The 16,760-nt window shown below is 35.6% G+C and overlaps 1 protein-coding gene across 2 annotated transcripts in view; it reads right to left on the bottom strand.

Moving 5' to 3' along the window:
- Positions 1–6,620: 6,620 nt before the first annotated feature.
- Positions 6,621–16,760, bottom strand: part of PDGFC (platelet derived growth factor C) — a 283,569-nt gene continuing 273,429 nt past the window's right edge. The window contains exons 5-6 of one of the 2 annotated variants that reach the window (XM_012652995.1): positions 15,430–15,647; positions 6,621–8,196 (exon numbers count right to left, since the gene is read on the bottom strand). In XM_012652995.1, coding sequence (XP_012508449.1) covers positions 8,080–8,196; positions 15,430–15,647 — 335 coding nt within the window. In that variant the 3' untranslated portion in view covers positions 6,621–8,079. The remainder of the gene's footprint in view (positions 8,197–15,429; positions 15,648–16,760) is intronic. The other variant, XM_012652996.1, reaches the window with a different exon arrangement.

Here is a 16,760-nt window from a genome sequence, read left to right on the forward strand (position 1 = left end):
AACTAGGTTCTCCAAATATAGTGAAATGAAATTAGATATCAATAACAGAAATAAATTTGGGAAATTCACAAACATGTAGAAAGTAACATAATCCTGAATAACCAATGGGCCAAAGAAGAAATCACAAGAGAAATTAAAAAATACTTTGAAATGAATGAAAATAAACAATATAACAAAAATGAGGATAGTTGTTGAAGAGATGGGTTAAGTTGTCAGGGGCCTATCTCCTCATCTTTCTTAACAGTGAATGAACAGATATTGTCTGAAATAAAAGTCAGTGCTTAGCAAATGATTCCGTGCTTTTAGTGTATTAGTGTATTCAATGACATTTTTTCTCAACTATAATGAGATTATTTAGAAAGCTATATCTTGTGTTGATAAAACATTTATAAAGTACATATTTTTCCTGCTCCATTTCAATTTTTTGTTTGTAAGTGTCAGGTGAAGGTATATGTGTGTGTGTGTGTATTTATGTATGTATATAAAACATATACTATATATAATAGCTTAATTAAAATAGTGTATAAGATATGATCCCATTTTAAATGAAATGATATCTATCTATTAGTCAATCATTGCCAAATAATGCTGCATAAGACGCTCAACATTTAGTGGCTTCCAACAAGAAGAATTAATTTCTTACCCAAGAATCTGTGAGTTGCCTGAATTCAGTTGGACTTGACTCCATGGCACAGAATGGATTCAAATCTGCCCCGGGTGACTTCTGGGACCAGTAAATTCTTGGCAGCATATTCTTCTCATGGTGATGACTTGGTCAAAGAGAGCAAACCCATCTGTGCAAGCACATTTGAAGCCTTAGCACACATCACAGAGGGACAGACACATCACTTACTTAGCACACAGGACTTCTTCCCCTTTGGTTAAAGCAAGACATATGGCAAAGACTAAATTCAAGAAGTAGGAATAGACTCGCATCACCATTAGCCATGGCAGAAGTGTAGATGTCGAATAATACTATAGGGGGAAGAATTGAGACTGATAATTCTATCACAACATCCGTTTATTTACCTATATATACAGACAGGAGAGAGGAATGATCTACACTAGGGTGATAGAATTTTAGATGATTTTCTTTTACTTTATTCCTTGCTTTGAGGGAGTGGAGGAGAGGCTTTATTTCTTAAATATTGCATTATATACAATTATGATTATTTTAAAAAAACTTTTGTCGAGATATAATTCGCATACCAAAAAATTTACCCTTTCAATGTGTATAATTCATTGTTCTTTAGTGTAATCACCCAGGTTTGCAAACATCACCACTATTTAATTTCACAATATTTTCATTACTCCAAAAAGAAAACCATTAGCATTAGCAGTAATCACCCATTTATCCCCTTCCCCATGCCTGCGGCAAACACTAATTTAATTTCTGTGTTTATTGACACATCTATCCTGAATATTTCATATAAATGAAATGATACAATATGTGGATTTTTTTTTTTTTTTTGGATCCAGGGTCTCTCTCTGTCGCTTAAGCTGGAGTGCAGTGGCCAAATCATAGCTTGTTGCAACCTAGAACTGCTGGGCTTCGTGCAACCCTCCTGCTGCAGCCTCACAAGCAGCTGGGGCTACAGGTGTACACCACCACACGTGGCTATTTTTTTGTTTCATTTTTTTGTAGAGATGAGGTCTCATTATGTAGCCCATGCTTTTCCTGAACTCCTGGCCTCAAGTAAGCCTTCTGCCTAGAACTCACAAAGTGCCGGGATTACTGGTGTGTGCCACCATGCCTTGCCAATATGTGGTCTTTTTGAATGTATTCTTTCACCCAGCATAATGTTTTCTGGGTTCATCCATGCTGTAGCATATATCAATACTTCTTTCTCTTTTATTGCTTGATAATATTCCATTGTATAGACATGCCACATTTTGTTTATCCATTTATCAGTTAATGGACATTTGAGTGGTTTGCACTTTTTTGTTATTGTGAAAAATGTTATGAACATTTGTGTGAAGGATTTTCAATTCTCTTGGGCATATACCTAGGCGTGAAATCATTTGAGTCATGTTTAACTCTATGTTTAACTTTTTGAATAACTGTCTGTTTTCAAAAGTGGTCACAACGTTTTACAATCTCACTAGCCATATGTAAGGGTTCAAATTTCTCCACATCCTCACCAACATGAGTTATTGTCTGTCTTTTTAATTCTGTGTATCTTATTGTAATTTTCATTTGTTTTTCACTAATGACTAATGATGTTGACTATCTTTTTATGTGATTATTGACCATCGTATACATTTCTTGAGAAATGCCTATTCACTCCTTTGCTCATTTTTCCTTTGCTCATAATTGTCCTTTTTGTTGTTGAGTTCTTTATATATTCTGACACAAGACTCTAATCTGATATATGATTTGCAAATATTTTCCATCATAATGTGGGTTAACATTTTGTTTTTATTATGGTGTCCTTCGAAGCACGAACTTTTTTAATTTTGATGATATCCTGTTTATTTTTTCTTTTGTAGCTTATGCATTTGGTGTCATATCTAAGAACCATTGCCTAATCCAGAGTTATGAAAATTTTCTTCTATTTTTTGGGGGGGTTTCATAGTTTTATCTCTTATATTTAGGTCTTTGATTCATTTTAGGTTAATTTTTTTATATGGCATGAGGAAGGAACGAATCCAAGCTCATTCTTTTGCATTTGGATATCCAGTTGTCTTCATGCCATTTGTCATTTCACCATTGGATTTTCTTGGAATCCTTGTCAAAAATCAATTAACTATAAATGTAAGGGTTTATTTTTGGACTCTCAATTCTATCCTATTGATCTGTATGTCTAACATTAACCTTACCACACTACATCTGTAGCTTTGCAGTAAGATTTGAAATTGAGAAGTGTGAGTTTTCTAAATTGGTACTTCAAGATTTTCTGTCTATTTTGGGTCTCTTGAATTTCCATATGAATATTAGGATCAGGTTATCATTTTCTGTAATAAAGCTGCTGGGATTGCATATATAATTTTTTAAATGATAGTTGTTAATCTTCAAATATATGCTTTCTATAAAAATATTAGTTCCCTTCTTTAAATTTTATAAATATTTATACTGGTTAAGATTTACTGTAATGGCTTAGCAGTTGTGTAAGAAATTGGATCTGGTGTAGGTGGTATGCAAATACTTCCTGAGGCAAAGTACAAAAAGATATAATTAACATTTTAGTAGACTCAAGAGGAAGTTATTGAGATAGGTAAGTGCAGGAACAGTGCTCTAGAAAGAGAACACAGCATGTGCTAGCACAGACATGTGAAGGGATATTGGTGTTTTTCAAGAAAATATGAATATTCACTAGAACTATATGTTAGGATTAATGATGCAAAATTAGTCAAAAGAGGCAAACAAAGAGATTATGAATAATTAATCATGGATATGGTTAATGTTCACATTTTAAAGATCTGTTAAAATTCTGACAAAAATTAATCATACTGTAGGACAAGTAGCTAAGAAATGAATAACACATAAAGATATTAGTAAATCTTAACTTTAAAAAGAAGAGATAGCTGAGATAGGGTTGGTAGGAAAATCACTGACTGGAAAACCAAATATATAGACTTAAAGCATTGCTAAGGAAGGAAATAATTTTATCACCTTGTACCATAAAGAACAGAAATTTTTGTCCACATGCTTTAGTCATTTTGGCAGGTGCCCCAGTGGAACTGGACTAGTAGCTTATACTGTCTAGAACTAAAAAGTACTCTGTTTCTATCTAGTACCTCCTTCATCTTACAAGCTAGGTAGTTGAAGTTCAGAGATATTTAGGAACTCCAGGGTTCCTGCAATATTCAGTGCTATATTTTTTTAAAAAAATTTATTTATTTATATATTCCCTTCACTTACTCATTGATGCAAATTGTTACTAACCCCCTAACCAGGCATTGGGGAAAGAACAGTGAGATAATTCCTGCTAGGAGTCCCATTAGACTAGGAGTCTAATCAGATATCAAAATTAAGGCACGTAATTATAACACAGTAGGACAATATTTATAATTGAAATGCTTCTGGCAGCATAAGGAAATGATGCCTGTGGGAAGGAAGAAAAATAAGCTTCACTTCACTGAGAAGTGACATTTGAGGAGACTTTGGAGGAAGATACTGAGATAGGGGAGTGCAGGAACAGTGCTCCAAAGAAAACACAGCATATACCAGCACAGAAATTTGAGGGCATTTTGGTGTTTTCAGGAAACCACAGGTATCCACTAGAGCTGTATGTTAGGTCTGATGGTGCCAAATGAGCAGACAGTGGTAAACAATGACATTATGAAGAATTTTGTCTGCTATACAAAGATTAAAATGTAATCTTGTGGAGTCCTATTATAAAATTTCTGCCCTAATGACATAATCCAATTTGTTTGAAAGATTCTTCTGTTGGTGGTGTGGAGGATGTACCTGAGGGGAGTGAGCCCAGAGGCAGGAAGACTGGAGAAATGGAGGCTGTTGTGACGCAATGGGTGTCGAGAAATGATGAGGGGCTAAACCGCAGCAGCAGCTACAGAAATGGAAAGGTAGACACAGCTATGAGAGACCAAAGGCAGTGAGTCTTGCTGATAGATTACATATGCAGTGTGAAGGGAAAACAGGACGTAAAACAATTACTCTACTGCAATGGACTGAATGTTTGTGTCCTCCAAAAGCCATATGTTGAAACCCCCTAGCCCATGTGATATTAGGAGGTGGAACCTTTGGGAAAAGTCATGAGGATAGAGCCCTCGTGATGAGATTGTGCCTATTTTATAAAAGGGTCCCCTGAGAATTCTCTCACCCTCTTTTCCACCATGTGAGGATACAAAGAGAGATTGGCAGTCAACAACCTGGAAGAGGTCCCTCACCAGAACTGGACATGCTGGCACTCTGATCTTAGACTTCCAGCCTCCAGAACAGGGAAAAATGAATTTGTTGTTTATAAACTTCCCAGGCTATAGGATTTTGTTATAGCAGTCTGAACTAAGACATCTACTGTATTTTCAATTTTCCTACTCTTTCTTATGAATGCAAAGGATGATGATATTTATAATTTTTAACTGTTTATAATACATAATTAAAACAGTCTAAAATATGAGAAGGAATATGAATATTATATTATCCTTTTGGAAATAAGGACATTACATTAAGTGTAAAACTTGTATTTTCTGCTTGTTCTTAAACCAAATCCTAAGCAGACGTCAATGTACCTGCAGGGAGTGACACACCGAGGCTGACCAATTTGTGCCAGGAGGTTTCTAGCCGTGGCGATTCTCATTACTTTGTTTGTTGTATCTTTTCGAAGCGTACATAAGGATTACTAGATGAAGGAGGGAATGTGGAAATGAGATGTAGAAATGAAAAATGTAGACATGAACACCTGCCTCATGACAATTCAGGCTTGTTCTTTTATTTTAAACATATCACTGGGCAAAACAGTCCATTGCTCAGAGACAGAGGCATGAAACACAGACATCACATACAAAACAGGGTGTGGTCAACAGTCAGTATTTCCTGGACTTCTGAGAAATTAGGGTCACATGTGTTTTTAATGCATTAATTTTTTTTTAGCATATTACACAGTACAATCTATAGTGAGTGTTTATAAAGAGGTTAGTCATCATAGGCGTTCCCAAGAAAGGACTGGCAGCAGTGTGGGGATTCCTACCTTTATAGAGTAATGTCTTCTGACTGTCAACATTCTATAAGTAAACAAAAAATAAATATTGAAAAAAAATTAAAAGGGAAAGAAAGTATTCCATTCAGAAGTTGGAAATGCTGGATTAAACAGTGTTTAATCCAGCATTAAACACCTGGTTAAATAGGTCATTTAGTGTAAGACTCAATAGAGTCTTCACTACGCTCATGAAAGTTGTAAATTGCCAACTGCTTTGCATTTTCCATGGAGCTTTATCTAGTAGGCCTCTCTGTGGCTAGGACAAAACTAGGAAAAGGTAAGGAAATATTATGAAACAACACATACGCTCATTTTGTTTGTTTTTCATGTGGTCAGGGACAAAGTAGGTAAACTGCAAACTATAAAAGCACGGTAAATGGTATTGCCTGGAAGAGTCGTCTGAAGACACACGGCTCTGGGTACTAGTCATCTTCCAGCAGGTTAAAAGGCTTAGGAAAGGACAGGGTGCTGAAGATCCCAGTCCCGATTAGAAATCGGTGTCTGGAATTGACGAAGCACACCTTCAAGTGTGCTATGTAAAATACTAGAAGCCACGTACAAATCAATTTATGCTCACCTCATTTAGTAGTTCCCACTGAAAATAAAGACATGGTGGAAAAATCTGAAGTTTTTTTTTTTTTTCCAATTTCGCACTACCATATAATCTATCACTAAGTATTTCATAAATCACGTAACAACTTTTAAGTCAGGTGCAACTTAATTTACCAGAAACCAGTATTAAGACTAGTGAGAAAAAGAAAACCACTCCTGAAAGGCTTTCGAAATAAGAGGCAGGGAATCCTCAACAGAATTGTTCCCTTTTGGACCTGTCTTATGAACCGACACGTGCTTTTACAGAATGAAAATCATGGTAACACAAAACCTTATCATTCTCATTTTCTCCGAGTCCAGGAGAGAGATCTTGCATGCACACACACACACACATGCACACACTCTTAGTTTCTCCCCAAAATAGCTGCATTCTTTTATTTGATGATTCAATACATTTTTAATTCAAATAGTCACCACATCACCTACGCACAACATTAAGCATTTTACAAGCAAAGTATTTTACTGATTTTCTTTTCAATTGCCAAAGAGTACAATAAGTGAACTGGTTAAAGGATATACTTCTGTACATAAAAATATCCATGTATTTATACAAGCGTATGGAACAGAGTTTAAAGATAATAAAACCATGACATCACAATAAATAGGATGTGTTCCTACAGCACAGCGCAGCACGCTTTGTCAGGAAGCTGCCAAGTCTCTTTTTTCAAGGTGCTTTATGTTCTTCTGAGCTAGGCTCATATTTCCCCCAAAAAGGATAAGGTTAGTAATGACTGGATCTGAATGTCTGCTTTCATATGTTGCTTTTTATTTGCATCTCCAATAACAGAGGTGGAAGATGTGATAATTTAATTATTTTCAAAAAGTCTTTGCAACTTACCAATTTTGATTTCCCACTTCAGTATTTTAAAAGTCAGATTAGTCTAAGCTCTAGCACCATACGAGAATAAAATACATGTATTTTTGTCAGAGCAACAATATTTTATATCATCTTTGTTCCTCTGGCTTATAAGAATTCTGTTTAGAAAAATTTACCAAGCTAAAAATAGTTGATCTAGGTTGTCATAAAAAAGAATATTAAATACCTTTGGTAAAAATAGATATATTTAACAAGATTAGAAAAGCCAATAGTTATAATGTCAAAAGGAGAATATAAAAATGTACACAATAAAACAAATAAACCAACTTATAGGTAAAGTGAAGATAAGGCCACTCTTCTGTTCCGGTCTCTTCCAAAACACGAATGTAATTCTCTTCTTCTAAATGGTAGAAATTTTAACAAGAAATATGGAAAATCCAGTCTTTTCTATCAGTATGACACAAGTTTAATTCATAGCAATACAGTTCCTTTTTAAAAACCACGTTTGTAGAACACAGAACATTCTGGCTTATATATGTGAATATAAGGAAAAAATTCCAGATTTTCTGTGATTTTAGGCCCAGAACATGGAGCCTTTGAGTTAAGCAAAGCAACAGAATTAGGTGCTCACTTGTACAGTTTTTTTCCCTGTACCGACATTAACCTAAACCATATTAAGACAACTGAAATACAGAACACAGCTGGTGGAACAGGTACACAGTAACTTTGTACTAGCTAGTGACCTACAACGTTTAATTTTTTTTCCACGATTGAAGACCTTTTCTCCTGTCCTTTGGGCCTTCTCTCAAAAGAGCTGTTGCACAGCTCCTCATTCCGTTTGGTGTCTCCTCTTTTAGAATGCACTGTAAATCTTGAAGGTGAAAGTTCCTTGAAGCAACAACCGAGATTAAGGATGGAGATAACGCATAAGTTCTCTAACAGAATCAGCCGCCGCACTGCACAGCTCTGCGCCGGCGCTGCTGGTGGTGACTATCCTCCTGTGTTCCCTCTGCACACACAGTCACACTCCTCGTGGTGCTCCAGGGCCACGTCCGTGAGCGATTTGTGCAATCCCCGGACACCAATCTTTGGTCTCAACTGAAGGACCTGAAAGGGAACAATGGAAGCCACCTTTAAAACTCAACGAATGTCTATCACTTTTGATTTCATGGGCAAGTAACATTTCAGAAAAGAATCCTGAGGCCCAGGAAAGATTTACAAATTTAAATTTCTCCTAAAGAAGGCATTATGAAAACATCCCCCCACCAAAAAATATGTATAAGCTATCATCATCATTTCATGAAAGACAGGACCCTTCAAATGCCCACAATGTCGAAGCACTCTGCCTCCGAATAAAGAACAGTCCTCAAATTGAAACACTCACTGTGCACTCTTCATTTTACTTATCTAACTAAACCAAAGAAAATTTCACCTTAAGTATTTTAGAACCACTAATACACAATTCGTTTTTCTGTTTGTTGGTTTCTTTCACTCATTGATTTATTCACACATTGAACAAATATTTATACTCGAAGCAATACACTCAAGTGCAGGAATACTGTGGAAAGAAACATGATCACTCCACAGCTGAGTTTGCTCAATTATGCCACTCATTAATTTTCTTGGCTACACTTCAAGTCCTCTATAAACTTGATGAGATGGATTAGATGTACTTCATAGACATCAGCCTAAGTCACAGCTAACTTTCTGCAGCTGGATTCTACTGTGCAGTGTAAGGAGGTTTGGCAATAATAACAATAATGCCCCTATTAAATAAAGTTATTTGAAGTTTGGGTTGTTAGGATTTTAATTAAAAATACAGCAAAATAGACACAGATACTAAACATATTTCCTCTTAGTATTGTGACAAAGAGATATAGCTTCGTATTCTATAAAAGATGATCTGAAGTATTCGATAGTAGCTACCTATTCAAGTATATTACATTTTCTTTCTTATAATACAAATGATAAAGTTTCAGAAGTTGTGTTTTGTTTGGATTATGAACCAAAACCAAAGCACAAAATAATATGAAGTTGTCTAGCTTCTCTGCTTTCTGGGTAGGACACAGATAACTTCACAGAGCAACTTCGAAAAGCTACCATTCTTGGAAATTTTCATTAATCCAAAAAGGCACAAGTCAAGTCTTGTGACTGTTCTGTTTGAAGACTTAAAAAGAGAAATAGAGAATGCATACCTCATTGGAGTATGTGGTTATATCAGAGGTTAATTAGCTAACATTTTTTGAATGCTTACTGCGTGCCAGGCACAATAATAATGTTTTTACATACTTTAACTCACAAGAATTCTATGAAGTAATTTACAATTATTGCCCTTATTTTACACATGAGTGAACAGAGGCTTAGGGAGAATAAGTGACATAGCCTTTATCTGTACCTAGCCCAAAGATGAATTAATAAAGTTGGAGTGATAGATAATAATTTCATAAAGATTCAGAATATTACTTCTCATACATTCTATTTATTAAGTAATTTTCTTCTTAGAGAGATAAACTTCAAAGTCTTGTAACAAGTATCAGAAATAGTAAACTTTTAAAGTCTATTTTCTCATCTATTACATTTCTCAATTCTAAAATGAAAATTGCTCAGACTGTATCACTTTAAGTAATATAGTCTTAGTAATTTGCCATGTGTAATTAGCAATAAGTAATGTGAAAATTAACCTAATGGCTGCTGAATATTATTTTATGTCAGTACTGACTGTTTCTGAACAATTTAGATTTAGATTTAGATTTAGAGTGGCATCAACACTAACTACATTTAAGATACTGGCACTATTCCTTATACTCTTGCTACAAATTGATTCTGGAATGAGGATAGTTGGGTAAGATAAACTGCAATATTGGTATTGCTGAGGTCTTCAATGCTTATGTCCACCTGTATGCATTTTCCCATTTAGCATGGAAAAGAATTACTATGAAAAGTATAGGTTAGAGAGGCTACACGTACAATCCTAACAGTCAGCCAGGCCAGGCTGCAATCGTTGCTTCCTCTAGCAGGCTCATGCCAAGATGCATGTGCCGAGTAAAACTCTGTGCCTTCGTCTGCTGATACTCACAGAGATTCACAAATAGCAGAAGAATCTCATAACGTCTTAGTAATTTTTAAGTCTTGGATAAGAAATCCTAATACATGATGAGAAAGAATTAATGTTTTCCTTTTTAGTTCCTTTTGAAAGTTTTGACTTTGGAAGAGAAAGAAGACTTAGAAAATGATCAGCGGGTCCCAGATGATATTAAACGAACTGTGGTTTTCAGGAGAGATTATGACACCAGAAAACAAACAAGGCGGAAGTACATCTCAGAACATTTAGAGAAAGAGGGTGAAACTAAAATTACAAGTCCATGAAAAAGAATGTCCAGGGAGAAGGTAAGCCAGAGACTGTGGAAGAGAACAGATTAGACTCAGAAAGAATCACCAAGAAACAGATGCTCATGTACCACTGTTCAACACAGGCAAAGAAAATGACCTAACCACTTGAGAACCATGGAATGCTGGGATAAGGGATTCATTACTACGATAAGGCCATTGAATGGTATAATTTTTTCCCAAAGCAAACAGATCTAACGTAAGAAAATTAAGACTATGTTATGAAAAAGGAAATTAAATACATGAAGATATAAACAAGATAAAAATCATTAGGCTGATTAAGAATAGAGAAAAAAGAAAAAATATGTTACTATTGTCAGAGTATCCCACATAGATCTTTCGGCTAGAAGAACATCCTTCCTTTCTCTGGGCAAAGTTCACTAAATGTTTATTGATCATTTACCATAACTGAAGAATAAGGCTAGGCACAGGGGCATAACATAAAGGTGAGTGAGAGAATACCTAAGATACATTAAGGGCTTAAAGTGTGTGCCAGACCTTGTTCAAAGTGTTTTGTAAATATCAACTCATTGAATCCTCACAACAAGGTATGAGGTTTGGAAACTCACCATACAGATCAGGAAATTGAAGCACAGGGGCTAATTAATTTGTTCAAAGTCACACAGCTAACATGTGAGATTCAAACTTGAGATGTCTGGCTTTGAAGTTTGTATTCTCAAACACTAAACTGTAATGTGATCTTTGTTGTCCTTTACCTCTCAATTTGGTAGAAACAAAGAAAAATCATCGATAATTTTGAAATAGTAAAAGTTATCTAATAGAGATATCTTTAAAGTTCTACACATGCATCCAGAATGTACTAAGTAGTTATGCTAAGACTGGTAGGACACTAACAAGTGTTTCAAGGAAGAGGTGACATCTAAGTTTATACATATATAAAGTTCCTGACTTGCTTTTCTGAAAATTCCTATTTAGGGCATAGAGAAACTGTTAAGAAAAAATATTTCTTTGGCTAAAATGTCTTCCTCCTAAGAGAGCCAGTGATTGATCCAAAAGCCGTAAGAATCTTATTAACAACATTATTATGTTATAATATCTTTTATTTTCTAACCTTACTTTTGATACTCACAATGGATGAACAAAACCCAATAAAAATGCTACAGGAAACCAAAAGAGAAGACAATTCAGTTATATCTGTAGTAACACAATGAATATGATTTTAATATTAATGGAAGCTGGTATGATAGAAATAGATGAAGGAGAGAAAAGCAATAACTTCTAAGCTCTCTGCCTTTGCTTCTGCCTTCTTTACAAGGCGGAAACATCCTCAAATTGAAAGTTGAACCATCACCATACAGAAGAATTAAAGTCCAAGGCAGGCTTCTCTTTAAATGAGTTAAGTCTCTATGTCCAGACTAATGAAATTCAATTATTCAATGATTTCAGAACAATCTTAAATTATGTTTAGAAAACAATTTCATATTTTTAGGAGCAGTAATAGACTCACAACTGATTTCCAAAATATAAGAATGAGAAAAATTTATTTTCAGAAATTATGAACTCTATTCTCAGAAACTAGGAATTATGCCAAATAGTCCTATTTCCATAGAGTAATTTAACAAAAATATTACCACACAAATACTAATGATTCCTACAAGGCATTTACAAAATTGAGTCATCATTGTTATTAGAAATATTTGTGAAAAATGTAGACTAGGTAACTGTACAATTATAATTCTACATACTTATACCTTAGAGATATTTGGAAAAAACAAATGGATCATCATGTAATTATCATAATTAGACAGTCATCCATAATTTTACGTGTATATATGTAATGTGTATACACATATATTTAAGACCACCCAAGATAGGGAAATAATGGCCTAATGTCATTCTGGACAAGGGCCACTGAGACTATAGGTACTGCACATAGCCTTGCCCCAAACATGGATTTTATCTGCGGCTTAAATACATATTACATACTCCGAGGCAACTTTCTGGATTGCCCTAAAACTAATACTACTTGAAAAGAAATTTACAGGTGTGAGATGGAGGAAGATACGCTTGACCTGAGGACTGATTTAGCAGACCACTGCATGATATGAACTCAGCATCTGATAAGCTTATTTTAAAACGCTAGCACAAGTCTGGGTTTTACAGCGCTTACAGTAGTTTCAAATTCAAGGTTCGTTGGCTAAATCAGGTCCCCAAATACATTTTGTTTACTGAGTACATGCTTTAGAGCAGCGGTCCCCAACCTTTTTGGCACCATGAACCATCACATGGAAGACAACCTTTCCATGGACGGGTGTGGGGGTGAGTAGGGGGATGGTCCCCGGGTGACCCAAGCCATCACATTCATTGTGCACTCAAACCTCTCTGCCAATGACAATCTGCACTTGCAGCCGCTTTGCAGCGCCGGCACCACCGCCCCAGCTCCGTCCCAGATCACCAGGCACCAGACTCTCACAAGGATCATGCAACCTAGATCCCTTGCATGCGCAGTCCACAGCGGGGTTCGCGCTCCTATGAGAGTCCAATGCCCCTGCGGATCTGACAGGAGCTGGAGCCCACGCGGCGATGCCAGGGATGGGGAGCAGCCGCAAACACAGACGAAGCCTCGCCCAGCCGCCCGCCGCCCACCTCCCGCCCTGGGCCTGCCCCCGGCCCGCAACAGGCCACTGGCTGGCACCCGTCTCCGGCCTTGGGGATGGGGACTACAGCTTTAGAGACTTCACAATTGAGTAGTTTTAGGTACAAAAAAGATCACTTCAGTTTAATCTATATTCTCATCACATGGTTTTATGTAATGCTGGGCAACTCTAATACCTGCCTGGCCTTTAAGGCATTTTAATTTTAATGCGGTTGTTCTTAACTAGATTCCCAGATCACGGAGTAGCAGTAAGGCCGGCCTATAGGCACCGCCTGCCTAGAGCTCTGTAAGCCACCTTGGTCATGACTAAATATACTTCCTGAAACTGGAGAAGAGACTTCATTCTCAGCACAGAGATCTTTAGAAGCATGTGGTGTGGAAATGAAAGCAGAACATGAGTAATGACAGTAAATAGTCCTACTTTTGATGACTGCCAGTCTGGGATATTACCTTCCAAAAGACTACTATCTGTAATTGTCATGGAATAACACAGCTAGGAAAAACCTGAGTGATTATCATATTTTCCACTTATTTTACAGAGGTTAAATATCCTGCTGACAGTCACAAGTTCACTTGTACACTCATTTTCATTAGTTATGGAATATCCTCAATTATACCCCACCTTCTCTTCCAGCATCATTTGGCATCAGAAAGCAGTCCTTGATGAATCAACTTTAATTTTTACAAAACCTTTACATCAGACCAAGTCAAAATCTGGCCTGGCTTCATTTCAATAGCAACACAATTCTCAATTGCAAAGATGTCGAAACCACCCAAGTGCCCATCAATGCATGAGTGGATTAATAAAATGTGGTATACGTATACCATGGAGTACTATTCAGCCATAAAAAAACAATGAACTAATTAATACCTCTTGTATTTTCCTGGAGGAAGCTGGAGCCCATTCTTCTAAGTGAAGTATCGCAAGAATGGAAAAACAAACACTGCATGTACTCACTGCTAAATTGGAACTAATTGATCAACACTTACGTGAAAATATGGAAATAATATTCATGGGAAATCAAGCAGGTGGGAGGAAGGGATAGGTAAATTCACACCTAACAGGTACAATGCACACTATCTGAAGGATGGGCACACTTATACCCATCAAACGGTACAAAAGCAATTCATGTAACCAAAATGTTTGTACCCCTGTAATACTCAAAAATAAATAAATAAATAAACAAACAAATAAAATAATACAGATTAAATATTTACTTAATAAATAAAATGATCTTTCACATGCAAAAAGACTTCACTGAAACCCTCATCTGTTTAGGTAATCTAAACATGCATGGTTTCATAAACTGTACTTCACATGACTTGATTTTCCTTCCTGTCACCAATATTGTGTTGGCAGCTGATTAAAGGGGAGGAAAAAAGCACTGGATTCCAGAAGACAAGGGACTCTATTTCTATTCTAGATCTGTGCTTTCACTTCAGTGAGAGTTTCACTGAAGTCCTTATGCATGTGAAAAGCCATTTTATTTACTAACTAGATATTTATTCTGTATTATTATTAAATTTAGCAGAAAAAATTAAAAGTAGTGAAAGGGAGTAATATTGAAATGAAGTCAGAAGGGCAGATTTTGGCCTGGTCTAATGCAGATGTTTGGTAACAATTAAAGTTGACTCATCAAGAGGAGATTCCTCCTGATGTACGTCTGCCACATTATACTGCTAGAGGAGAAGGTGGGACACAATTGAGGATATTCCAGCACTAATGAAAACGTTAAATTCAAGTTCTAAGGTTCCCAGGGCTCTGAAAAGATAGTTATTATGAACATTTCATATTATATTTTCCTTCATGCCTTTGTATGGTTAAAAAATGCATACAAAGTTAAACATGTTATTTGGGGCGACTTGAATAGTAGAAAGATTGGTATAATTATGAATAAGTCCCCTTGGGAGTTATGTGCCCATATTGCCCCACATAGAAAAATAAATATCAAAGATCTCCTTTTTCCAAAGTAGACAATGATTTGTCTCCAAGCTTGTCTTTAAAATATTTTCCTTTCATATTTTGAAACGTTGAAAATTCTTCACCCATTTTTTTTTCCATGGAGAATACATTTTCTCTTTTGTCTAAGAGGTAAAAACTTCATTGACCACCCATGATGTACTATCAGAGAATAAGCTGTCTAAATCCCTAATGTCTGGTTTTTGAATGAAAGATCATACTTTTAAAAAATGAAAACATAAACTATTTGTAAAACTTATTTTTTTTTTCATTGACATGACATCTCCTTTCCAAACATAAATCCATTTCAGATTCACTGTTTTGTCGTAAGACACAAAATACTGAAAGGAAACTGATAATAAAATGGTATACCTACCTCGTGATATTTTTTAGTAACTTTGCTTGGGACACATTGACATTCATTGCAATTGTGGAGACAACAGGCACAGTTTCCACCACAGCGTTTAACCAGGAGACAACCTGGCCAGAAAATGGTATCGGTTCTCTTTAGTTCTTCCCTTATGGACACCGAGAAGTTACGAGGTGTGCAGCTGTATAATCTTACCTCCTCTTTTAGAAGGTTCAGATCCACCACTACATGGTATAAAAGAAAGCAAAGAAAAATAAATGTTCATGCTTTGAGCCTGAATGTTTCATTAAGCTCTTTTCATAAAGAAATCTTAAGTTATTTCATGAACAATACCTCCAACAATATCCCTTCTAATTTTAACTAGGTTTTAGGGCTATACAGCTCACAAATTAGCCTTTCTATTTCAGAGTAAACAAAGCTTCATTATGACTTAGTGTCCAATAAAGAGCTGCCATTGTGCAATATAAGAACAGAGCCAACAAAACAGTTGAGAGTTATAAATAGGAAACTTTATAGAGAAAAAAAGGTCTATACTTTTTAACCTTAGTGAAAAAGTAGACAAGGAGGACATTGGGGGAAGAATAGAATGTAAAATGATTAGTGCTTTGATTAAAAAACAAATGCAATTCTTAAAAGGATTACAGGCTCATATAATTTAGGAAGAACAACTTATTGAAACTTACTGATAGAACTGTCTATAATCTTTATGGCAATAAGAATCACAAAATATAAAAAGAGAAGGAAGATAATATATTTCTGAAGACAGCTTGATTGACCATGAGTGAAAAAACTGGCATATTTTTTAAGAGCAGAAGTTGTTGGAAAGAACTGCTTCAAATGTTTGAATAATTTATCACCTTGGAAGTTTGGACCAACTAGACTCCTTCAGATTTCTACTCTTCCTCTGCTAAAGGATAGAAGAAATGTCGAATTTATAATCATTGTCTCTATTCTTTTAGCAAGTTGTTTAACTATGTTGTGCTTTATTCTTTAAAAGAATATGTACTTGTGAAGACCAAACAAAATATCCTTTCATCAGATTGTTGCTATAAACCCTCAAAGAACCATTGTTTTTAGCTACAAAATGATACTGCGTCAGGAAAATTATATCAAAATAACATGTCATGTTCTATTTGAATTTATATATAACACACGAAGAGTAGTTAATTATTAGGGCAAACACTTCTAATAGAATTCTAATTTATGATTATAAGCTCTACCTATTTTTTCCCCTAGAAATATGCAAATAAAGCACTTCCAGTATAATTGAATAGTTTCAGATAATGTATACTCCTTTAGGTTCTTTTTTCAAAAGTAAGAGGATGTTTTAAAATTTA

Source organism: Propithecus coquereli, unplaced genomic scaffold (assembly GCF_000956105.1).
Source record: "Propithecus coquereli isolate 6110/MARCELLA unplaced genomic scaffold, Pcoq_1.0 Scaffold408, whole genome shotgun sequence".
Classification (NCBI taxonomy): Eukaryota; Metazoa; Chordata; class Mammalia; order Primates; family Indriidae; genus Propithecus; species Propithecus coquereli.